The sequence below is a fragment of the Uloborus diversus genome, chromosome 5 (assembly GCF_026930045.1).
Source record: "Uloborus diversus isolate 005 chromosome 5, Udiv.v.3.1, whole genome shotgun sequence".
In the NCBI taxonomy this organism is placed as follows: domain Eukaryota; kingdom Metazoa; phylum Arthropoda; class Arachnida; order Araneae; family Uloboridae; genus Uloborus; species Uloborus diversus.
The window spans coordinates 119,167,051-119,194,056 of NC_072735.1; the positions used below are offsets into that span (position 1 = coordinate 119,167,051).

Here is a 27,006-nt window from a genome sequence, read left to right on the forward strand (position 1 = left end):
TAGTCAGGCAGACAAAGTTACTGATCTGGGGGTCTTAATAAGTCAGGATTTAAAGTTTAGCCAACAGTGCAGCATTGCTAGCAACAAAGCCAATAAGATGCTTGGGTTTATCAATAGATCTATTTCAAATAAATCTAAAGAAGTTCTTCTGCCCTTATATAGAAGTTTGGTAAGACCCCATTTGGAGTATGCTGTTCAATTTTGGTCTCCTTATCTTAAGAAAGACATTAATGTATTGGAAAGGGTTCAAAGGCGAGCTACAAGGCTAATAAGTGGACTTTCCCACTTAGATTATGATTCCAGGCTTAGAAGGCTAAAAATGTAGTCTTGAGCAAAGAAGAGACCAAGGGGACATGATTCAGCTGTTTAAATTTATTAAAACGAAAGATGTTACGGGGCTAAAGTTTAGCACTGAAAACAGGACAAGGGGTCATTGTTTTAAGCTATTTAAATCTCAGGCTAACATGGATATTAGGAAAAATTATTATTTTAGCAGGGTAGTGGAACCTTGGAATAGTTTACCGGAAGAGGTGGTAATGAGCAAAGACAGTTTTAAGAGGGCCATTGATCTTCACTGGGGATTGTAAATTGACTAGGACCAGTCTAGCTGGGCCCAGAGCCTGTTGCTGGTCGTCACATTTGTATTTGTATTTGTATTATTTAAGTTACTTCAAGTTGTGAGAAACTTGCACTTTAAATGTTTAATTGATTCTCAAATAAAACAATCATATGTTTTACATACCGATCCACATGCTTCAACATCAGCACCATACTTAAGTAATAGTTTTACAAGAGAATGAAAGCCTCCTTGAGCAGCACAACAGAGACTAGTAGTTCCTGACTAAAGCAGAAAACATAATTAGGTACAACTTTAACCTTACAGGGCAAAACTGGAGAAATTAAATTGGTCTACAAAAAAAAAAATTTTAAATGTATCTATTGTGAACAAAAATAGTCAATTTAAAAAATAATAAACAACACTCCTAATAAGATTCTTAGAAATCCCAATTGTCAGTTCAGGACTAACAAAAGGAGTACCAGAACTTTTTGTAGCATGGTCATCAGCTGCTTCATTACTTTTGACACCAGTGCTCAGGTACCCAACGGAGAGCAACCTTATTCATATTTGCAAGAGCGCAAAGCTTACCATGTGGGACCTAACAATGTGGGATGTCGTTACAACTTCATTTAGGGCCTTTAAGGTGGCTTGACTATCAGAGTAGATATGAACATATCTGTTTCTATAGCCTCAATTTAAACAAATAATGCAGCACAACAGGATGGCATAAACCTCAGCAAGAAAGACTGGTGAACCTGCCCAAAGGACAAGAGTATTTGATACCAATGCTGGAACAAGAAGCCCCATCCTCTATGTTCTCATTCATTTTAGAACCATCAGTATACCAGAAAGTGAACTTTTACTGTGATGTAACGGAACATCCATCTTCAATAAAGTTAGAAATTAGCTTACTGTGAGAAAATAAAGAGTAGTTGTTCGGGGAGATTTTTCTTAATGGTCTGATGTTTTAAGTAGGGTTCCACAAGGTTCAGTTTTAGGGCCGTCGTCGTTTATCATTTTCATTAATGATATTAGTGAAAGGCTTTTTGGGAGCATCAGTATTTTTGAAGATAATGTCAAAGTTACGGGGGTTGTTGACAGCAAAGAACAAGTGAAAATGCTTCAAGAGGATTAAGATCAAATTTCTAAGTGGGTATTTAAGTGAGGCTTGTCTTTCAATGTTAGTAAATGTCAAGTGCTTCATTTAGGTCATTGAAATAAGCATATAAGCTTTTATTTACAGGGATCTATCCTAAGCGAAGAAGAAACAGTTGTAGATCTGGATAGGAGCAAGGGTTTCCAATCCTGAAATCCCGATCCCGAACCTCACTTACCGGGTACTCTCATACCCAGTAAAAGCTTACAGGATGTCTTTACATCTAGAAGTTCACACCTTTGAATTGAAAAGGGGGTTCCTTGAAACCCCGAAACATGTGTATTCTGTAATCTGTTTATTTGTGATAAACGAAGTTGAACATTTCCTGTTATTCCTTGGCACAAAGGTATTTATTGATAACTTGATCAATTAATTGGTTTGAAAAAATATTTGCACCATGAAATTAAAAAAACTCACACGTAGGAAGTTGCAGAATTATGGCTGATGAATTTCAATAACCTCACCTCAAGTTCTGTAGAACTTATAATCTACTATATTAAAATCTAATCGTATCTATCTATATATGTATGTGATGCATAAATATCATTCCTACTCCTTGAGATTTAAAGTGAGCTGAAATTCAATACATGTACCAAAAGATTAATCATTTTTCAGGGAACCTTATAAGCTCAATCTCACTTTTGTATGACTTTAATTAGCCAGAGATATTACTTAAAAAAACAACTTTCAGCAATGTTTAATGTACTTCAAAATCTCCAGAATTCAGTTGCTGACATTTTGATAATAATTCCTTTATCTTCTTTGAATGAAATGAAAGTGTCGGGGCAGAAAACTTGACCTTGGCCCAATAATTTCTTTTTCAAGTGAAAGTGCATTAAGTTCGAAGCTTGTGGGGAAACATGGGATTAATAAATGCACTGTTGATTAATTTATGTTCTGCTGTAGGTGGTAAGAAGGGGGGTGAAGCCCTAAAATTACAGCACCTTTCGTAGTGTGCACCAACCTGCCGTAGGTAGCTAATCTAGCTGTCCTAGCATCTAGTATCATAGTAATTTTGATTATTTTCATTACACCTGCAATGGCTGACAAAAACATATTAAAAAGCGCCGCCTATAGTTTACTGGAGTTGCGAATTGAATACAAATTTACAAAAGTACTTATTTATTTTTTAAGAGCATTACAAAGCAAAATTGAATTTTAAAAATAAGAATGTAAAGCTTTCTCTGAGACTTCAAGAAGAGTTTTGTACATGTGCATTGTACATATAGGGTGAGAAGAAATAACTTGGACACACATGATACATTACAATTTGAATGCTAATGAAAATATTACGACCAAACTTCAAAATAAATTTGAATGCATTATTTCGTCTAAAATATTTACAAATTTTCAAGGCGGCTACCTTTAGTCATAATACAGATCTTTAAACGTGTTATAAAAATTTCAGCTATGGGCCTCATCTCACTGATATTTTATCCCATTTTTTGCATAAGGATTTCTTTAGGGATGCCAAAGATTTATGAGGTTTAGCACACACAATTCTCTCCAAGACCTTCTTGCATTGATGAACGGCATCAACAACCCCAATCTGTAATGGTTCATAAATACAAATGCGATGACCAGCAACAGGCTCTGGGCCTAGTTAGACTGGTCCAGTCAATTTATTAGTTCTCAATGAAGATCAATGGCCCCTTAAAGCTATCCACCCCTTGCTCATTACCGCCTCTTCTGATAATCTGTTCCAAATGCCCACAACCCTACTAAAGTAGTAATTTTTCCTAATTTCCAAGTTATCCTGAGGTTTGAATAGCTTAAAACAACCTGCACAAATTTAACCCGCTAACATTTTTCATTTCGATAAATTTAAGCAACTGAATCATGTCCCTTCTGATTCTCCTTTGCTCCAGACTACACATATTAAGCCTATTAAGTCTGGTATCATAATCTGAATCTGAAAGTCAACTTACTAGTCTAGTAACCCTTCTTTGAAGCCTTTCCAATACAGAAATATCTTTCCTAAGATAAGGAGACCAAAACTTACTCCAAATGATGTCTTACTAAACTATTATATAAAGGCAGAAGAACCTTAGATTTGTTTGAAATAGAGCTATAGATACCCCCAGGCATTCTTTGGCTTTGTTACTTGCAATGCTGCACTGTATACAAAACTTGAAATCCTGATTTATTGAGACACCCAGATCAATAACATTTTCTGCCTGACTAACGACCAGGAAGGGGTAAGGGGGGATATGTGGTAGTGGCAAGGCCGGATTTGGAAGTGTGGTGGCCCTGGGGCAACGAAGGAGTGGAGGCCCCTATTCAGGGTTCGAAAACATCATCATATTTTCGAAAATATTCAATACTTTGATATATATCCGAATATTTTGATATATATGTATATATCGGATATTTTTGACTTGTGGAAGTTAGGATATTTTGTAAAAATTTTAGAGTGGGGGCCCCTTTGTTGTGGAGGCCCCGGGGCAGTAGCCTCGTCTGCCCTCCCCTAAATCCGGCCCTGGCTAGTGGGAAAACACCACTTGTTTTTGTTGATCAAAGGATATAGATTAATCAAGAAACATATTGCAACTCATCTTGGAAGACGTTGTCTTACCTTTGTCGCAAAAGTTCTTAGGAAACAAAAGATGAACCTTCCAACATGATTCCTCACCTGAAGACAGAGCTAAAGGCACTCAAGTTAGGCGCAAGACATTTTTCGGACTTCATTGGAGCTAAAGAATGACAACCGTATTCCCCAAATTTGAACCCAATGGATTATTGTGTTTGGTCCACCTTGGAGACAAGGTTGTGTTCCAAACCTAAAACTTTGGCATCCCTATGCAAGGAATGGGATAAAGTCAGTTGCAACTCATAGCCAAAAATTTTGTGACATGTTTAAAGCTCTGTATGTACGCTAAAGGTAGCCACTTTGAAAAATTTTAAATATATTAAACTAAATCCCGCATTCATATTTATTTTGATGTTTGGTTGTAATATTTTCATTAGCATTGGAATTATAGTGTATCATGCGTGTCAAAGTTATTTCTTGTCACCAAGTATATTAAGTGGATAAGTGCATGAGTAAATGATTCCTGTTCAGTTTTAAGTAGTAGTTAAAGTTTAAGCAATACAAACCACTCTTTGAGCCAGAGGATTAGCTCCTTTCTTTAGCAGCAACTCTGCACAATCATAATTATTATACTTGCTAGCCAAAATTAGAGCTGTAGTACCTTGCTGTGTGAAGAGGAAAAAAAAATGCATTACTTGAAGTAAATTAAAGCATGGATCATCACCTACGAGTCAAAAATTCCCCAACTATGAGTTCTGCAAAATCAGAAAGATAAAGAGTTGTAATTTTTATGCCTAATGAAGAGTTAAAGTATCTAAAAAATAAACTTACTTTACAAACTAAAAATGTTTTTCTGAAGTTTGAAATATTACAAATATCTATATTGTTGCCTTAGAGCAACACAGACATCTAATTCCCGGAATAACACTAAGATATCCTAGTGTTGCTCTGAGGCGATGATATATGTGTTATCTCATTATCTACCTATTAATCACTCTATGTATCTATACTAGTGGTTGCCCAGTGGTCAAAATTCAACAAGGTATACATTTCATTTAATTTTATAGTTTGAACATCATTGAGGTTATTTTGTCCAAGAGTGCACCTTTATAATCATCATCAGCATCCATGGTGTGACAACCCCTAATGAGCCGAGCCATTCTGAACCAGCCGTTTCCATTCTCTATTTGCAGCTAAACTTCTTCCATATCATCCTCCCAGCGTAGCTTCGGTCTTCAACTTCTTCTCGTAAAATATGGTTTGGCAATGAAAATTATTTATTATTGTTGCAAGCGTAAGTATAATTGGAAATTGAGTTATTTGGAAGTTAAGTGGTAAAATAGCACCAGAATCTGCTAAATTTTTGTTTACCTATACGACAATATGAAGTGAATGTGGTTATTTTGTTTTGTTCCCACAACTTTGTAAACATTTAAAATAAAATATATAGTCCAATGATAAAACATGCTTAATTTAAGTGCTCAAGAATCCTTTAGTTGTAAGTTTCATATAAAAAAATTATCAATAGCATTTTTAAATTTAGTAAAAAATGCTTCTCTGTGCTCAATTCTTAAACTTTCCAGGCATATTACACAGAGTTCTCATCTTCAGAGCTTTATCTAGTGCCTTGTGCCCCATTAAGTTCAATATTGTAAGGCAAGGCGTAAATATAAGTACTTGGGTACGGATTCAGAAAAGAGAGTTGGAGCAAAGACTGGCAGATAACATAAACAGGAATCCCAAGAGTTTTTTTACATACGCTTATTCGGGAAAAGTTTGAAATAGTCATTTTGGGCCACTGGTTGATGAGCAAAGAATTTTAATTCAGGATGATAGTGAAATTGCTAATGTTCTTAATAACTTTTTTTTGAGTGTTTTTAACGATAACTGTATCGCAACAGTTGACACCAACAAGACACAAGCTAGAGTACAGCTTGAGGACTTTGTATTTTCCAGGGATGACGTTTTACTTCATTTGAAAAAAATTAAAGAGACTAAGGCTCCGGTGCCAGATAATATTTATCCAAAAATTTTTGTTGAATGTGCAGAGGAATTAGCAGATGTAATTGTAAATATTTTCAATGCTTCTTATAACTCGGGGACAGTGCCAGAGGACTGGAAGCTGGCTAACATTACACAGCTCTTCAAGAAAGGGTCTAAAGGGAGTGCGGGAAATTATAGACCTGTGAGTCTAACTTCGGTGGTTTGCAAATTTTTTGAAACATTGATAAAAATTAAGATGATAAATTTTTTAGAGATTAATAATCTATTGACTAGTTTTCAGTACGGTTTCAGGAAAGATGAATCTTGTGCAACTAATTTATTACATTTCTATGACAAAGTTACCATGGCTTTGGACAATAAGAAGCCTGTAGATGTTTAAATTGATTTTCAAAAAGCTTTCGACAAGGTACCGCATGTTGGTCTATTTAGCAAATTAACTGATATAGGAATAGGAGGGAAAACTTTCATTTGAGTAAAAAACTAGCTGACCAGAAGGAAACAAAGAGTAGTTGTAAGGGGAAATTATTCTAATTGGAGTGAGGTTTTAAGTGGGGTTCCTCAAGGATCAGTCTTATGGTCTGTTTTGTTCATTGTTTTTATGAACGATATTAATAAAAATATTTCTGGGAACATGAATTGTTTTGCTGATGATGTCAAAGTTATGGGGACTGTAGAAAATGAAGAACAAGCAAAACAGCTGCAAGAGGATCTAGATCACATTACGGAGTGGGCTGATAAATGGGGTATGCAGTTAATGTTGGGAAATGTCAACCCTACTAGCAAAATTTCTTGCATCAACCTTGATAGATCTTGATATTATACTGACGGCGTCAATATTGATGTGTTTCATACCGCATAAAGCTTGCATAAAGATTAAAAAGCAATATTACAATAACAACACGCATGCAACATTGCATTCATCTTAAAATATCAATATTGATATTACCTTACAATAACAACATTGCATACATGTTGACGCCGTCAAGATGATATTGATTTCATGCTATTGCCGTCAAGGTAATTAGTACACAATAGAACAGGTGGACCTTCGTTGATACTTGCGCATGCGCACAGTTCTTTCTACCCAGCGTCCCTCGCTTTGCTGGCACAGCTTTCTCCTTCGACCTCTGATTCAGTCGGTTAAGAGGAGCTGCACGTGGCACTGCATTTCTTTAGGCTTCGTGAAGTTGGTTGCTTAGTTATTAGTGTGGAATCGTATTGTTTTAGGAATAACTTACGAATGACTGATAACTGCATTTGTTTATTAATATAGTACTAAACAAGTCATATCGCAGACAATGTGCGATCAATGTTAAAAATGGCCGAAAATAACTTTTTTCGTCCCTAGACTTTAAAACAAAGGACATGAAGCCCAGAATTTCGTATTATCACTTCGAGTAAGATTAATTTTATTCAATGGTTATTTATGTTATTCTTTAAGATAAATTCATGTGTTTTGTCAATGGGATATTTTCAGTGCTGACATCCATTTGGAAATGTACTTTATTGTATTTATTTACTTATTTATTATTTTGCTTACTTTACTCCTAAATGTGTTATAAAAACTTCCGCGATTATTCCTAACTAGGCATTTTATGTCTTTATAATACAATTATAAGCATGAATTTAAAAAATAAGTCAAGTATTACGCAAAACGAAGAAACTTTCATTTTTTAAATTGAATTGCGAGTACTATTAATACCTTTATATGAATTTCCGATCAGATGTCAGCTTTAAGAAAATGTTCTTAGGCTAGAAAACTATCTTGAAGAATAACAGAAATAATTAAAGAATGAAATTTAATTCTCGAGTTTAAAGTGAAAATAATACAAATAAATAAATAGATAAAACACCTTGCAAACGTGCTGATTTCATACTGTCATGTCAATGTATCCTGACATTTTCTTGTCATATCAATACGTATGCAATTTTACAAAAGCAAGATCATCTTGCCTAGATCTTGATTTTATGCTGTCATGACAACATCTTGATATTATCCTGTCATATCAATGCGTATGCAATATTACAAAAGCAAGATCATCTTGCCTAGACCTTGATTTCATGCTGTCATGACAACATCTTGATATTATCCTGTCATATCAATACGTATGCAATATTACAAATGCAGCCTACCTTGATATTTTCCTGATATTATGCTGCATACACCTTGTCAGTCAATATTGTGGCAGCCTGCTGACAGAATAAATGGAGTAACATAACAAAATTGAGGCAGCATTAATGCAAGATGATTTTTCTTGCATGTCAACCTTTATGCAATACTGAGGCAAGATATTTTGCTTACTGGAAAGTGCTACATTTAGAGCATGGAAATAAGTGTACAAGTTATTATTTACAAGGTTCAGTCCTTAGTCAGGCAGAAAAAGTTACTGATCTGGGCGTCTTAATAAGTCAGGATTTAAAGTTTAGCCAACAGTGCAGCATAGCTAGTAAAAAAGCCAATAAGATGCTTGGGTTTAATGCTTGGGTCAATAGATCTATTTCAAACAAATCTAAAGAAGTTCTTCTGCCCTTATATAAAAGTTTGGTAAGACCTCATTTGGAGTATGCTGTTCAGTTTTGATCTCCTTATCTTAAGAAAGATATTAAGGTATTGGAAAGAGTTCAAAGGCGGGCTACAAGGCTAATAAATGGACTTTCTCATTTAGACTATGATTCCAGGATTAGAAGGCTAAAAATGTACAGTCTTGAGCCAAGAAGAGACCGAGGGGACATGATTCAGTTGTTTATACGGGGCTGAAGTTTAGCACTGAAAACAGAACACGGGGTTATTGTTTTTAGCTATTTAAATCTCAGGCTAACATGGATATTAGAAAAAAATCATTTTAGCATTGTAGTGGAACCTTGGAACAGCTTACCGGAAGAGGTGGTAATGAGCAAGAGAGTAGATAGTTTTAAGAGGGCCATTGATCTTCACTGGGGATTGTAAATTGTCTAGGACCAGTCTAGCTGGGCCCAGAGCCTGTTGCTGGTCATCACTTTTGTATTTGTATAAATGGTTCAGTAGTACTTTGAATTCTAAAACTTTGCGCATGTTTGTAAAAATAAGACTTGGATTCATCCGAGATGGATGTTTTAATAATAGAAAACTAATGTCCACTTCAAAAAGCATGAGAAACATTAAACAAAAGCACTAAATATTTCAAATGCCAGCAAGAAGCAAACATTGAGGGATTTCATCCTTTTTTGTCATAAGAGTTGATAAACACAGCAAAAAGCTCCAAGGCTCTTGAAAGATTTTAAATCTGCCTAAGGGGGGCATGGTGCTAAATTCAGCTTTGAAGGTACCCCTTTTCATACAAAATAGGGAAGCATTCGATTTTTCAAATTTAATTTTATATGACATAATAACAAGAATGAACATCACCAGTGGAAAAATTTTTGCAATACAATAAATATTTTTTTCAAAATTATTTTTTTTAAGTTCAAGCGATGGTGACATAATTACACTATACGGAACACATCATTGCACTTTGCCTACAATGTAGCTGATGAGGATAAACTGAGACAAGAGGACGAGGAAGCACTTTTACTGTTTAACTCTTTGTGTTTCTGGACATTAAATTGCTTATCTTCTCAGAAAAGGTTAAATATAATCATGGAAGTCACCCATAGCAGGTTATTGGATTGACCTTTCCCAAATCCAGGCTCTAATAGGGAATTAAAGGTGATTAACTGGTTAGTATAAAGGGGAAACTGACAAAGGGATTCAACTGCTGGTATAGCCGCAATGAAAATCTAGTGCGGAGCGTTGAGTATAGTATGGTGATTTCAACTGCTGATGTTTCTGTCCCTTTTCTGCAGCTGGGATTTTTAATGAAATCATTAAAAATTAATCACGGAGAATTTTGGTGGCGATGATGAATCTTTCTATTTTGTAAGTCTGCTAACAATATCTAATAGTCAGAATAAGATTATTTAACAGGGTAAGTTGTTATTGAAGCACTGGAACGGTACCTTAAATTCAGTTCGGCAGTTTGAAGGGGAACACTGTATGGTGTTTTAAATAAAAAATTCAAAAAGAGTGTGAAGTCAATGTAAATTGGTTTTAAACCACCTTTTCTTTTCGTGAGTTCCCTATAAACCTTCCCCCCCCCCCCAACTCTACAACACTGTTCAAACTCCATATGAAAAGCATGTTTTTGGAACATCAGAGAATTAAAAGGGCAATAAAGAACTAAAAAAGTAACTGGAAAAAAAAATAGGTGTTACAACTAAAAGTGAATATATTTCATTTTACATGCAGCAATATAAAATTAAAAGCATGCTTTTAATTCAGGTGGGGGGGGGGGAGTGTCAGAAAAACCTTTTCCAAGGTGCTGTCACCTCAAGCAGTTAGCTGGAGTTCAAGTTGCATCTTAACTTTCATAGCATCTAACACAATTGCTATGTTTGTCCCAAATACTGATTGGCGTGCACCTTATAAGTTTAGCATGTTTTCCAGTTTTCAAATTTTCCTTTAAATATTTCCATCATTGTTGCCTGTTTTTAACTTCTTGAATTTTTCAATAAACTGATTTTTGCCTCCTTAATAAATTTTATTCCACTTGTTTAATTTTTAAGTCTTCTGATACACCAAAACAACTTACAGAATTTTCCTTCATCAGAACTGAAAACATTTTTTTGAAAGATACTTTCACCAGTCTTCTACTTATTTCTGGGAAATTTTGGAGAAATGCTTTAAATTCCATTGTTTCAAATTAATGTTATTCTTAAGTTGTAATTATAAAATGAGTAATGTTTCACTTCAGATTTTTAAAATTTATTTTTGTTTTAAATATACAAAGTTTCTTGAAAAACACTACAAAAATAATAAGTTTAACTTTGAGCGTTTTTGAAAAAAAACAAAAACAAATCACATCTATTCCGAAAGGTAAACAAGGTTCGGCTATTAATTTCCAGAACTGACGTAACTATAGGAGAACGAAAAGCCGGAAGATGGGGCTAATGATTGCATATTGAAGAGCGCTTTCTTGCGCATGTGCAGTGCAATGGGTGTCATTCTGAAGTAAGTGGTTCTAGTGGAAAAGCGCATTAAAACGTAGCTCTCAAATTCCTGTCGTCAAAGTGAAAATGGAGCAAAGAATTAACATTAAATTTTGCTTCAAATTGTAACAAGACAGCTGCAGAAACATACGAAATGTTGAAACAAGTTCACTTGAACTTTTGAATGGTTTAACTCTTTCCTTCCCAAGCAAAATTTTCTTATTTTTCCTTTCCTTCTCGAGCAGATAGCTTAAATCCAAGTGTGAATGCTTTCCCCCTCTCAGACATTCAAACCTCTTCATTGCGCTGACAGGTAACACCACACCTTTGACAAGAACCAGGTAGCATTTTCACAGGAGGGGCGTTGAAACCTGCCGGAGCAATTTCACGCTTTTTGATTCGGAGGGGAAAGCAAATGCATTAGGGCTGATTTGGGCTATAACGGGAAGGGACAGTAGTAGATATTTTTGGCTATTTCGGATATAACGGGAAGGAAAGAGTTAAATACTTTCGAGACGGGCGCAAAAGCATCAATAATGATCCACACACAGGTCGGCCGCAGTCCATACGCATGCCGGAAGCAATTGAAAACGTTCGCATTATGGTAACAACAGGGATTGAAGAGCCACGTTTTAATGCACTTTTCCACGAGAACCTACTTCAGAATGGTGTCAATTGCACTGCATATGCGCAAAAAAACGCTCTTCAATATGCAATCACTAGGGCTATCTTCTGGCTTTTTGTTCTCTTACAGTTACATCAGTCCTGAAAATTAATAGCCGGACCTTGTACATATATATTTTAAACTTCATTGAAAGAATGCATAAAAAATGGCAGAACTCACAGAAAAATTTAACTTAAAATACACATAACTAACCTCATCACAAACATCCACATTAATTCCTCCTTTGAGTGCCTTTTGTATCAGGTTGATGTCCCCCTTTAAGGCCCCAGTATGAAGCATTCGCTTAGATACAACAATAGTCTCATAGCTCTTGAAATATGTGAAACTTGTGCCAGCCAATCCTTGAAATGTCATAGCCTAACATTTAAAAAATGCAATCATTTGTTTTTAAAGTGAAAAAAAGTAGAAAAGTTGCAGAAATGGATCAAAGATGACAGAACAGCAGAATAAAAAAAAAAAAAAATTCAAAATGCAATTGAGAATTGATTAATTTTCTTTCCGAACTATAAGGTTGACTTTTTAATTGTTATTTGAACAGTGGAATAGAGGAAACCTTATTAATAGTGGAACCTAATTTTCATGACAATTTGTAGAAACAGAGAAGTATGCATTGAAACTCCAAATCTTGATGTGACATGCATTAAAAAGATTGCAATTCTTATTATCAATGATGTAAGAATTTAGCCACAAAAAACTGAAAGAAAAGATCAAAAATAGCTTTATTCTTTGGGTTTGCTGAGCGCTTTAACAACTTAGGGTTTATTTTCCTAGTTACACCAAACAAAACTTATTTTTAAACCTATTTTGCTTAGAAACCAATATGCCTTTGTTCCCCAAAATCCCCCACCTCGATTTTTTTAGTAGTCTAGTGATATATATATATATATATATATACATTTTTTTGTAAGAATTGAGAGTACTTTCAAAGTACACTGTTTAGTAAATGATTGGATTTTAAAAAGAATCATGCCTAAGTAGCAGAAATATATAAATGTTTTTATTTTATTTTTCCTTCAAAGAAATTAAGTCAATGTCTCTAAAATGAAATGCACATTACAAATGGAATATTCTTTTTCAATGATATTCACATTAAATGATTTTTGTGTCTTGTGCAAATATTTGTATAAATAAATTTTTATTTACCATGTTCAAGCCACTAAAAAAAAAAGACTCATGCTTTGATCTTAAAAATCCCACTTAAAAATTCGGCCAGAGCGAAAAATGTTTTTATTTTTTTAAATCTCAAAGTGTAAGCCTTGAACCAGTTTTGTTTCTTAAAATCAGAGCCGGATCTGTGGGAAAGCAAGTCGAGGGGGCTCTTGCTCCCAAGGTTGTCCATCTCCCCCCTCCCTCCTGGAAAAAAAACCTTCCTGGCCAAAATATCATTTTGTCCACTTTTTTTAATATGTAAAAAGTTCAAGACTTAAAATGAATAACATAACAATAACAAATAGTTTATTGATTTTTCTCTCTGAAGGAACATTTTACATCAAACTTTCCCACATGCAGAATTATATACACATTATTGCATGTAATATTGATTAGTTAAAAAAAATATGGATATAGTACTGAGCACGTTTATAAAACAAATGAAACAATAAGTTTTAATGAACTCAGCAATAAAAAATGAACACGTTTTTAGATTTAGTAAATTACCGCCCATTAGCCAGGGCTAAAGCAGAAATACATGAAATACACCGCCAGCTCAGTCATTTCCAGCTGAGGACTGCAATTTCGTGCTTATTAGCACTCATCAGCCCGGTATAGGAAAGCGACTGAGCTGAAGATGGAAAACCTCTTATGGAAGCCAAGAGGGCCAAAAAAACTGGTAGCTAATGTAAAATTAGCACAGACCAGCCGAGTGACCGAAGCAATGGTTCGGTTCAACTCGAAAATTGCTGGCAAGGCATGGTATATTCAGTAAATTACCGCCCATTAGCCAGGGCTAAAGCAGAAATACATGAAATACAAAATGTAAACATTATTATATGTTGAAATAAACTTTTAACAAAGAAAATGTTACAATGAAAAAAAAAGTTTGTTAAGACATAAGAAGCTGGACTTTTTTGTTCTGGTTCAAGTTTTTATTCACCATGTTTTCCCTTTTGGTTTGATATCTAATTGAACTTAAACCAAAACTTCTTGCCTTCTCTTAGTACAGTAGAATACCTTTATAAGGCCAATCTATAAAATGCACAACTTTTTAGAAGTAAACAATAAGTTTTTTAGTTGAAAAAGTACTTTACTTTGTCTTCAAACATTATAATTCTTAGGTGAATTAAATTTTGAAACAGTTTTTCATCATCCTATCTTCATTCAAAGCACTTTTAAATGAGAATAACGTGTTTGCATTAAGAAGCACTAGATTGTTCTTAACGATGTAGCAGTTGGAAGCTAGCATAAGTGAGTGATAACACTAGTCAACACCAAAAATGTATTAGGCTTAAAAATAGCTATTTCTGAAGTATTTTGCCTCGCTAAGAACAAAAATCACTATAAAAAGTTGAGATTAGCTCTAGTTTTCAAAATACAGTGCCAACTAGGATAGTGAATTCTCACAAATGCTCTTTTTTTCCTGGCAAATAGAAACATCCCCCAGGGGACTGACTCTCTTCTAAACTTCGAACCCACATTGAGGTAGAAGCTCTCACTACATAAAACCAAAATGGACTTCAAGAAATTTTAATTCTGTTAAGAGAAAAATGCCCAAAATCAGCCTCTAATAGATCCACCCATTTCTGCTTCCACCCATGCTCATTCTGCTTGGATAATGAAGAACTTTGTAAAAGCTGTGAACAACGATAATTTTCCAATACCTTAGAGGGAAATTTAAAAGATATATTGAAGCTAAGATTAAGGAGAGAATGTTTAATGGCCCTTCAAATATGCGCTATTATGAAAATCACCGTTTTTGAAAAAAAATTATGAGGGGGGGGAGGGGAAATGCCCAGGAAGCCTTTAAGGGTGTATCACAAGTATTTCTAAGCAGCAAAGAAGATGAGAATTAAAAACAGTTGGCTAAACAATCCCTATGGAACTTCGGTGACCATTGATGAATGCTGTGTCTTGAAAACTCTATTTTGTTCCCTTTTCCAGGATATTTTCTTTAAAAACTAAAGCTCTAAGCAGTGTGCCTGAGGAAAGGTTTCACCAAGATATCTTTGCAATGGAACGCATATATCAGGGGCATTGGACTGAGTTAATGCTCACCAAAGGCTGAACTATTATAAGAGATGGTCCTTTTTTAATGTACAAAAGGCAATAAAAAATGAGGCATTTACAGCAATAAGCCAGAAGTAACCACTGCATTCCAAAAAATAAAATTGTATATTAAAACTGGACCTATTTCCTGAGATTTATTGCACAGGATTTTTTTTTTTTTCCCCTTTTTAACACTACTTTTAAATCAATGTGTGGTTGCTGTGCATCTTTCTCCAGTGGGCTTTTATGCCCCAAAGCACAATACTTTACAATGTTTGCAATGTCAAATCATCTGACCAAAATTGTTCTGCAAGTACTTCAAGCATTGTACGTGATAAAATGTGATTTTCCAAATTGGGTGAAAAAATCAAAATTGTTTCATATAGGAGTTTTTTAACTGGACTGTTGCTATTTATTTCTGAGAAAATGAGATATTTTCGGAAACATCACAGCTTTCAACCAAATGACTAATTAAAGAGCACTGAATTTGGAAAATTAGTTGGTCATGAAAACTTTAACAAGGTGTCAAACCTAAACCGATTGAGATTCTCCAAAAATAGTTTGTAAGCTTTCTAAAATGCATAGAAAGAGCAAAGATACAAAATTTTATAAAAATTAGAACCTAGGTGTCAAACTCCATTTTTTTTGGTTAATATTTCATGGCATGAAGGAGCAATTAAAATATGTTACTAAATAAAGAAATTACTGAAATAATAAATAAAATGAGTTGAGTTTGGGTTGTATATAATAAAACACTTCAAAACTTTCTAGATAATTGAAATATTTTCTGGATGCAAAGGGATTGAAATCTCAAACAAGACTCGCAATTTCCGGCGATGGTCATGTTTCAATGTTTGCATGTTTCCAAAACATACGTGTAGGGCAGAAATTGCAGTGGATGAAGATTGATTGGGAAAGTCCTATAAAGGACACATTGAATTCAACATCGCGAGCTTTCCGCCAAATTATCGTAATTTGTGAGAATTTTAGATTTTCTTCTAATTTTAAGAAATGTGCAGAATTTCTGCAAAATTCTATCTTGGGTTGAAAGATATTCGTAGAAAATCTGCAGTTTCTACACCCCAGTTTCTGCAGATTTTCGGCACAGTTTGCAGATTTTCGGCACAGCAGTTTCTGCAGAAATTTCATTGAAATTTGCAGATTTACTGCAGAAAATTTGTCAGTTTTCCTCTCACATTTGAACAGAATTGTTCTGCAGCTCAGGCATCTGTTCTGCGACGTATGTCGCAAATTTAGAAGAATTCTGCTTTGGGGCTTTTATGTATCTTGAAAACAAGAGCTAATAAAAAAAATCCGATATCATATTCGTTTTTTTCGACCCAAAATTAGTGGGAATTGACTATTTAAAACCAGGATGAAGAAAAAAAGTTCTTTTTTGTTGACAAGTGCAATGCAATGAAACATACTTATTTGTGAATGACGATATCCATGTTAATTGGCATAATTTGAGATTTTACTAAAAACTTATTCTAATGTGTAAATATATTGATATATTCTGAATCCTACATTACGCCTAAACTTATATAACACAAAAGCTTGTCCCAAGGTGTGTGTTAAAATGGTCTTTTAATTGCGATATATATGTTTCATACATTGTACAATTTTTTAAAAGTAGTACTTCAATCTTTATTTTATAAATTGTAACAATTTTTAAATCAAACAGTTCATTAAATACACCAATACAATGCTTACTATTGTACAAAATGCATAATACTGCAATTTGCATTCTAAAAAAAAATGAAGGGGCAAGCAGCAAGTATTGCCATAAAAACTTTTAACAAAAAAAATCAGACATTTCAAAGTTGGCAGTTTAATTCAGTCAAGAGATTATTGAAATTGACTGAATTTCAACTTTGGGATTCAGAAAAAGAGCACATTCAGTTGATTTCATTCATTCTAACGCATTTTTTTAAATTTTAAATGCAAGATTTTAATATTTATTAAATTTACCTTCCTAACATGATGTTATTTGTTGCTACTTATTTGTATTTATTTAATTTATTATAATACAGTAAACTCCCGATCATCCATGAAATAAATGGTAAAACCGCTAAAATGAGGGACAACAAAGGTAAAAATTATCGTTCCTCAAAAACATGGCTGCATTAAAACATAGTACTTTGTATAATGAAAATACATATGCAGTACAGGAAATTTTTTTTGTATTTTTGTACACCAGAACTTAACATAAATAGAGAACAAGGGCATGTACATTACAATGAAAGAAAGCACAAAAAATAAATAAATAAAACAAAAACAACTACAAGTTTAAATTTACAATTTTTTTGGAGAAAGAAACAGCCATTGGTTTTGCATCTTGCTGCGAAAATACATGTTCCTGATTGTTGAGTGACTGGCGGATAACCGGATGTTTACTGTATTTGTTTTAAAATATTGTTATCATAATATAAGTAACCTTTTTTAAAAATTAGTAGCAACATAAATCTGGTCTACATTGCTTATGAATGCGTTCGATTATGATTATGCTTCTACTAAATGATCAATTTAAAAAAATTTCTTTTAATATACATAACTGTACTACATAATTGTAGTAATTGTATGTGGCGAACATATGGAAAATCAGTGGATTTTCATTCTGTACGATTTCTTCTACTGCCTTGGGCTTTTCACAAAAAGTGAACAAAGTAGCAACCCTTCTTGCCCTGGGCTGTAAATTCTGAGGGGCAGCAAAGTCACCCTATTTCTGTCATTTCATTGAAACTAGATTTATAAAAATGTAAGGAAAAAAGACTCAGGGTGGCAACTTCCAGTTTTTGTCTTTCATAAAAATCCTAGGTTAAGGCACTGCTTAAAATGGACAAGAGAAGTAAATAATTCACCTTTCTATACAAAATATTTGGCATTTTCAAAATATTTCAGGCAGCATAAGGACACTTGATATTTTAAGCATAAACAATTGCACTGTTAGATTCATATTTTATTTTAGTCTACTTTCTTTTTCAAAAATCATTTCAAAAACAGGGTATAATTTCTGTCATAAAATTCAGATATGAATGATTAACGCTGAGCTTTTTGGCTCAACTTAATAGATAATCTTCTTTGAATTTAAAAATCAATGTAAAAAAAAAACCGATCTAATTTGAAACAATTTTTCTTATAATCCTTCAAAAAAAGCTACACGAGTTTTAGTGGAACCGGATTTTGTTTGTCTCAGAGTGGAGTATTTATTTTCACCTCGACCAGCATTATCTTCATATATTTGATCGAGAGAAGTTACGTTATCTTCAACTTTTAAAACCTCAATTTCTGTTTTTAATTCTAACAATTGTTCTTGCAAATGTTTGCTTTTTTCCAAGTATTCCACCCTCTCTTTCTCCATTTCAAGAGTCAACTTATCTATTTCTTGATCTGCAATTAGATCATATGTCATAGAACTACATGAAAGAACATGTTCTGCATCTCGTTCATTATACTGTCTCGGCACAACACTTAGAACATCTACAGACGAATTCGTTAAAAACGGTTTAGAATAACTATTTTTAAATATTTCATGCAGTTTTTCTTTGGCATCTTTTTCTGACATTTGTGCTTTTAAAAGTTCTTCTTTTAACCTTTCAGCTTCCTTAGCTCTACGTTCAGATTCCTGTATCATCGTGTTTGCTAGAAGTTCAGCCGCATGAGCTTTTCTCTCCATTAATCTCTTTTCTTCTTCAGTTTTTATGGCACTAATTCTGACTCGTTGAATTTCAGCTTCAGCATCAGATGCTTTTTGCGTAAGCAGCATTGCTTCTTCTTCAGCTATCCGAGCTTTTTCTGATAAAAGCTCAGCTGTTTCTTCTGAACGACATAAAGCTTCTAAAGCAACTCTAGCTTCCTCTTGATATTGCACCATTCGTTGCTGAAGTTCTGCTTTCTCTCTTTCAATCACTTCTCGCAACTGTTTCTCCCTGGCAAGTTTATTGCGTTCAATTTGTCGGCGCACTTTTTCTCCTTTGGCTTGGGCTTTCATTTGTTGAATTTCCATAGAATCCGGTTTTCGACGTCGCATGAAAAGATCGTGATTTCCAATACACAGATCTAATATCAATTTATTCATTCGAATTTTTGATGAGTAAAACTGAAAGGACGGAGTATTTCTATCAACAAGCTTTATGGTAAATTTTTTACTATCAAAAGATATATTTCTAATTTCACTCCAGGGAAAGGTTATCTTTGGAGATAGCTTATTACTGCTCTCGTAAATGTTGAGACCAAGAGCAGTGACACCGAGCCATAACTCACTCTCTTTCTTGTTACAGATTGAAAAATAATTCACTCCATACATGTCCAAATCTTGAGCAATTTTTAAATATTCCATTTCTGCTTCATCACATGTCATGCCTCGATGATCAGCATACCAAATTTTTATTCTTTCTTCCCACATCTCAGGCGTCATTTGGTATTGGTCAACAACCCTTTGAGGTAACAGATCTTCATTTGCTAACATGCCAGGTTTGTAGGTAGCTTCATCATAATCTCCATATTTAGCCTGTACAGCATAAGAAGCTAACAAAACAGAGGCTTCGGGAGGGCAGTAAATGTCCATGTTAAGAACAGCTTGTTTAACTTGCAGGAAAAAAAGGTGTTGTGTTATTTCTTGAACTAATTCTTCGGCCATGTCTTCGGGATAGAATTTAGCAAGGAATAAAAAAGGTACTGGCATCTTTTTACAAATATCCTGATCTCGAACTTTTTTATCCAGCTTCAACCATGCTACAAAACCTTCCGAGTCTACGTACTGTAGTCCAAAATACCAAACCTCACGAAGACCAATAGTCCGACTAACTAGATCGAAAAGATCTCTTCCGGTGGCTTTTAAATCGAGATCAAACTCCAATTCGGCATCCATAGTTGTGACACGTACGGGGAACACTTTCCCTGTAGGTTTCTTACTTTTTTTGAACGGCATGAGGAGAAAATAAGCATATCAAGATGTCCACTGAAAATAAAGTTTTTTCACGAAACACAAATGTTTAAAAGTATTACCCTTGAATTGTGTCATTTTTTAAAATCTATACAATGAGATGCAAAGCAAATTACCTCAGAATCTATAAATAAACATAATCAGTAACACAATTCGTCGTAACGATCAACATTACATATTACATTTCTAAACAGACAAATTGTAAACTAAGTTCAGGAAAACAAGCTACTGCCAAATAATGAATAGCAAATTCGAAACAGAAATGATCTCGTGATTAGTTTAGTGCTGGAGACATAGCAATCGCAACGGTGCATTGCGATCGGCCCCAATACTGCGTTTCACTTGAATCCGTGTTAAGTTGAAAGATAATGTTAATGAACACGTTGTAGCGCTAAAAAGAGCGCTGTTTTTGATTAGGGGGGATTTTGATAAAAGGATATATGCATACAAAGGCGGATTTAGGATTAAGTTCTTGGGGGTAATTTTTCTTTGGGCGCCGAGCATTTTGGGGGCCAGGAACTTTGGGCGCCGAGCATTTTGGGCGCCGGGAATTTCGGGCGCCGAGCATTTTGGGCGCCGGGAACTTTTAGTGGCGAGCATTTTGGGCGCCGGGAACTTTGGGCGCCGAGCATATTGTGCCCAGTATTCCCGGTCCCTAAAATGCTCGGCGGCCAATGTTTCCGGCGTCCAAAATGCTCGGCGCCCAATGTTCCCGGCGGCGAATTTTGAAACGCTCTCAATGCTTACGTTACGGTAGCTACCGGTTTATTAACCAAGTGACAGCTAATGATCACGTGCTCCAATCAACTGCTTAGAACGGTAATCGGTTGATCATAGAACGCTGCGGTTAGTAACCGGTAGACCGGTGAGATTCGTCGAACGCAAGGAATGCTTGCGTTCATCGAGCTCAACTGGTAGCTACCGGTTCATCGATCACGTGACATCTAATGATCACGCAGCGGTTAGCAACCGGTTACTCAGTGGTCGACCGGTTAGGATCTCCGAACAAAACCAATTACAGTACATTAGCAAAATGAGAAATAAAAACGAGCGCGTTCTATTAAACAGCATGGTGACTTGGATACATTAAAGCAACCCCGAGTAAAATATAAACAGAGCCGCACATTTAAATTGTGAAGTAGAAATTGCAATGCGAAATATTGCTGTTTAAAGTTTTAGTTCGTTTTAATTTCACGATTTACTGTTTTTTGTGTTGTGAAATATTTCCGTTTTCGTAGGGTTTCTTCTGAATCTTAATTTACGTCTGTATTGTTGTTATGTTTGGAACCCTTTCCCCCAACTACCAATCACTTCTGAAGTGCTCCAAATTCAGAGTTAATTACAATACAATATGAATAGCAACCCCTTCTGCAAGTTTTCCAGTTTTTTCGCATGCAATGAATGTAAAGGAAAAAACGGAAACGAACAAGTTCAAAGGGTGCATGAATGCACTAGCCAAGGGCACTCACTTTGGCTCCCCTCCCCCCTCTAACTTAACTGCCACAGGTGCTATGAATTCAAAGTCAATTATACAATATTTGCTGTAAACTTCTTTGATAGGGAACATTTTAATATAATTAAGATTTTGGTGCAATCTGCAAATTGTTATCAATTATCAGTTCATTCAGGCAAAATTAACAAGGCCAAAAAAAAAAAAAAAAAAAATTTTTTTATAGCTCTGAATATATTATTATCATTAGCATACAAATGAACTCACACCTATTAGACTATAATGATTTAGTACAGTTAAGGAGTGACACAAGCTCCGAGCATAAAACAATTGAAATGGAAAGGCTTACAGTTCCTGGGGACAATGACTACTGATTGCGAGTAGTTGATGGTAGCCAAACGTGTCATTTCAGTTTTTTCTAGGAAATGGGGGGGGGGGAGTGTGCAAAGGCTGACACTGGTCGCTCAAATTCTCACGAGCCCCACAGAGCATAGGAGCAGTGACTCAACATTTTCCCACCCATCCTTTCCCCTTTTTATTTTTTTTTTATAAAACTAAAAACTGATACAGATGAAGGTGAAATTAAATTAAATGAAAAGGATTATATTCTTTCCTGAGATAAAATGTATTTCTTAGATCATTAAATGGTAGTATTTTTTACAGATTTTCTCACGACATTTTTATTGTTAAAAATATTTATGAAATAACCAAAATCTTCAACATATTGTTCAGAGAAAACCAATAAATTAAAACATCAACAACATAAGAGAAGCGCACTCAGATTGTATTTCAGTTACTATTCTCAAGTATATAAAAAAAATCAACAGTCAAAGAAACTCATTTTGAAACAGCATGTATTATCTACCATGTTAAAATCTGTTCTGTGTCTCTTTCAATGTGAGTTTATTGCGAATGTTTACAGCAAGCAGAATTTTCCAAACATAACAACAATACAGACGTAAATTAAGATTCAGAAGAAACCCTACGAAAACGGAAATATTTCACAACACAAAAAACAGTAAATCGTGAAATTAAAACGAACTAAAACTTCAAACAGCAATATTTCGCATTGCAATTTCTACCTCACAATTTAAAGGGGCGGCTCTGTTTACATTTTATTCGGGGTTGCTTTAATGTATCCAGGTTACCATGCTGTTTAATAGAACGCGCTCGTTTTTATTTCTCATTTCGCCAATGTACTGTAATTGGTTTTGTTCGGCGATCCTAACCGGTCGACCACTGAAAAACCGGTTGCTAACCGCTGCGTCCTATCATCAACCGGTTACCGTATTAATATGAAGCAAGTGATCATTAGGTGTCACGTGATCGATTAACCGGTAGCTACCAGTTGAGCTCGGCGAACGCAAGCATTCCTTGCGTTCGACGAACCTCACCGGTCGACCAGTTACTAACCCCAGCGTTCTATGATCAACCGGTTACCATTTTAAGCAGTTGATTGGAGCACGTGATCATTAGCTGTCACGTGGTTAACTAACCGGTAGCTACCGTAACCTAAGCATTGAGAGCGTTTCAAAATTCGCCGCCGGGAACATTGGGCGCCGAGCATTTTGGACGCCGGAAACATTGTGCGCCGAGCATTTTGGGCCCCGGGAATACTGGGCACAATATGCTCGGCGCCCAAAGTGCTCGTCGCCCAAAGTTCCCTGCGCCCAAAATGCTCGTCGCCCAAAGTTCCCGGCGCCCAAAATGCTCGGCGCCCAAAGTTCCCGGCGCCCAATCTTCCTAGACCGGGCTCCTGTCCCCCCAAGCCTGCCCTTCCTCATGGGAGGTTACAAATACAAATGTGACGACCAGCAACAGGCTCTTGGCCCAGCTATAGGCTGGTCCTAGTCAATTTATTAGTCTTCAATGAAGATCAATGTCCCTCTTAAAGCTATCCACCCCCCTTTCTCATTACCACCTCTTCCGATAAGCTGTTTCAAAAGTGCTCACAACTCTACTAAAGTAATAGCTTTTTTCTTATTTCCAGGTTAGCCTGAGATTTGAATAGCTTAAAACAATGACCCCTCGTCCTCTGCTGCTTTCGGTGCAAAAATTTAATCTTAATATCCCTACTAGCAAAATTTCTTGCATCAACCTTGACAGATCTTGATATTATACTGACGGCGTCAATATTGACGTGTTTCATACTGCATAAAGCTTGCATAAAGATTAAAAAGCAATATTACTATAACAACACGTATGCAACATTGCATTCATCTTAAAATATCAATATTGATATTACCTTAAAATAACAACATTGCATACATGTTGATGCCGTCAAGATGATATTGATTTCATGCTGTCGCCGTCAAGGGAATTAGTACACAATAGAGCAGGTGGACCTTCGTTGATACTTGCGCATGCGCACAGTTCTTTCTACCCAGCGTCCCTCGCATTGCTAGCACATTGATTCAGTCGGTTCAGAGGAGTTGCACGTGGCTTTGCATTTTTTAGGCTTCGTTAAGTTGGTTGCTTAGTTATTAGTGTGGAATAGTATTGTTTTAGGAATAACTTATGAATAACTGATATTTGCATTTGTTTATTAATATAGTACTAAACAAGTCATATCGCAGACGATGTGCGATCAATGTTAGAAATGGCCGAAAATAACAAAGGACATGAAGTCCAGAATTTCGTATTATCACTTCAATCTCACAAGTAAGATTAATTTTATTCAATGGTTATTTATGTTATTCTTTGAGATAAATTCATATGTTTTGTCCATAGGACATTTTCAATGCTGACATCCATTTGAAAATGTTCTTTATTGTATTTATTTATTATTTTGCTACCTTTACTCTTAAATGTGCTATAAAAACGTGCTATAAAAACTTCCGCAATTATTTCTAAATAGGCATTTTATGTCTTTATAATACAATTAGAAGCAAGAATTTAAAAAATAAGTCAAGTATTACGCAAAACGAAGAAACTTTCATTTTTTTAAATTAAATTGCGAGTACTATTAATATCTTTATATGAATTTCCGATCAGATGTCAGCTTTAAGAAAATATTCTCAGACTAGAAAACTATCTTGAAAAATAACAGAAATAATTAAAGAATGAAATTTAATTCTCGAGTTTGAAGTGAAAATAATACAAATAAATAAATGGATAAAACACCTTGCAAACGTGCTGATTTCATACTGTCATGTCAATGTATCCTGATATTTTCCTGTCATACCAATACGTATGCAATATTACAAAAGCAGGATCATCTTGCCTAGACCTTGATTTCATGCTGTCATGACAACATCTTGATATTATCCTGTCATATCAATACGTATGCAAGATTACAAAAGCAAGATCATCTTGCCTAGACCTTGATTTCATGCTGTCATGACAACATCTTGATATTATCCTGTCATATCAATACGTATGCAATGTTACAAAAGCAGCCTACCTTGATATTTTCCTGATATTATGCTGCATACACCTTGTCAGTCAATATTGTGGCAGCCTGCTGACAGCATAAAGGGAGTAACATAACAACATTGAGGCAGTATTAATGCAAGATGATTTTTCTTGCATGTCAACCTTTATGCAATACTGAGGCAAGATATTTTGCTTACTGGGATGTATAGCCTGGAGCGAATGAGGATGATTCAGTTGTTTAAATTTATCAAAATGAATTATGTTAACATAATTCATTATGTTAACATAATTCATTTTGATAAATTTAAACAACTGAATCATCCTCATTCGCTCCAGGCTATACATATTAAGCCTATTAATTCTGGTATCATAAACTAAATCTGAAAGTCCCCTTACTATTTTAGTTACCCTTCTTTGAACCCTTTCCAATACACAAATATCTCTCCTCAGATAAGGCGACCAAAAGTGCACAGCATACTCCAAATGGGGTCTTACAAACTACATAAAAGCAGAAGAACTTCTTAGATTTGTTTGAAATAGATCTATTGATAAACCCAAGCATTCTGTTGTCTTTGTTACTTGCAATGCTGCACTGTTTACTAAACATGAAGTAATGATTTATTAAGATACCCAAATCAATAACATTTTCTGCCTGACTAATGATTGAACCCTGTAAACGATAACTCGTACGCTTATTTCCATGACCTAGTGTAGCACTTGACATTTCCCTACATTAACTGCCATATTCCACTTCTCCGCCCACTTATTAGTAATATAATCTAAATCTTCTTGAAGCTGTTTTACCTGTTCTTCATTTTCTACAATCCCCATGACTTTTACATCACCAGCAAAACAATTCATGCTTCCAGAAATATTTTCATTAATGTCATTCATAAAAATGATAAACAAGAGAGGCCTTAAAACTGAACCCTGAGGAACCCTGCTTATAAACATCACTCCATTTAGAATGATTTCCCCTCACAACTATACTCTTTGTTTCCTTCCAGTCAGCCAATTTCTAACCCAAAGCAGGGGCGGATGGGGCCAGCGGGCAGCCGGGCATTTGCCCGGTGCTGCATTTAATTTTACAATTGCATAGTATAAAAAGTAAATCCATGCTTTCCTTCTTTTTTTTTTTCACTTAAATTTCTATGGAAATTGTTTAATATTCCAAAGAAATAAAAAAAGAAAGAAAGAAAACCTTACAACTTTATGCGAGAAATAAGATGTTTTCTGTGTGTTGGGAAATTCATCGGCTGATAAGATAACTTTGTTGCTTAGCTGCCTCTCCTTCGTAAGGAACGGGAATCGATAACGATCATGTCAGGGAGAAATTGGGTAATATCAACTAGGGGCTGTTGCTGATGTTCCCATAATGGATTGACTCTAACCGTTCACCTGAAGCACTTCGAGATGATCGTGCTTTTCTATCTTACAAAGGCAATTGGTGGAAGATTCTTGATTCTTTCCCTTTTCTTGTGACAATTTGCTCGGTGAAAAGTTCTTAAAATTGGAATTAAAAAAAAAAAAATCGAATTTTTGAAAAATCACCCCATGCTATAAACAAATTCTGTGCCAAATTTCATGAAAATCGGCCGAATTGGTTTAGGCACTACGCGCGTCAAAGAGATCCAGACAGACTGTCAGCTTTATTATTAGTAAAGATTAAACTTAAACAATAAGTGAAAAAAATGTTCCGAAAGAATCTGATCAGTCCTGTCTCATTGATGGGTTTTTATATAGGTAAACCAGCTTCAAAAATATTAGAAGACTGAAAACAGCGCCTTGCTTCTGTTAGCACCACGAGAAGGATTTACAACTCGAAGGGAAGGAAATTATATATGTATAGTACTAAAACAAAATCTGACTTATGCATTAGTACCTGAATAGCTTCCGATCTAGGAAGATTGGGCGCCGGGAATATTTGATGCCGGGCATATTGGGCGTCCAACATATTGGCCGCCGGTAACATCGGGTGCGGAGCATATTGGGCGCCGGGATCATATTGGGGATCGGGAACGTTGGGCACTGGGAACATTGGGCGCTGGAAAAGTTGGGCGTCGTTAATGTTTCAACATTTTCAGCGTCCAAAACCTG

General features: G+C 35.2%; 2 protein-coding genes across 2 annotated transcripts in view; both read right to left on the bottom strand.

Annotated features, from left to right (window-relative positions):
• Positions 1-20,261, bottom strand: part of LOC129223101 (ankyrin repeat domain-containing protein 29-like) — a 55,358-nt gene extending 35,097 nt beyond the window's left edge. The window contains exons 1-4 of the mRNA XM_054857667.1: positions 20,201-20,261; positions 12,131-12,295; positions 4,812-4,910; positions 743-841 (exon numbers count right to left, since the gene is read on the bottom strand). Of these exons, the coding sequence (XP_054713642.1) occupies positions 743-841; positions 4,812-4,910; positions 12,131-12,292 (360 nt within the window). The 5' untranslated portion in view covers positions 12,293-12,295; positions 20,201-20,261. The remainder of the gene's footprint in view (positions 1-742; positions 842-4,811; positions 4,911-12,130; positions 12,296-20,200) is intronic.
• LOC129223408 (merlin-like) lies at positions 18,209-20,069 on the bottom strand. The gene has a single exon (XM_054858002.1). It carries the CDS (start codon positions 20,067-20,069, stop codon positions 18,276-18,278), a length of 1,794 nt encoding a protein of 597 aa, XP_054713977.1. The 3' UTR covers positions 18,209-18,275.
• Positions 20,262-27,006: the final 6,745 nt, after the last annotated feature.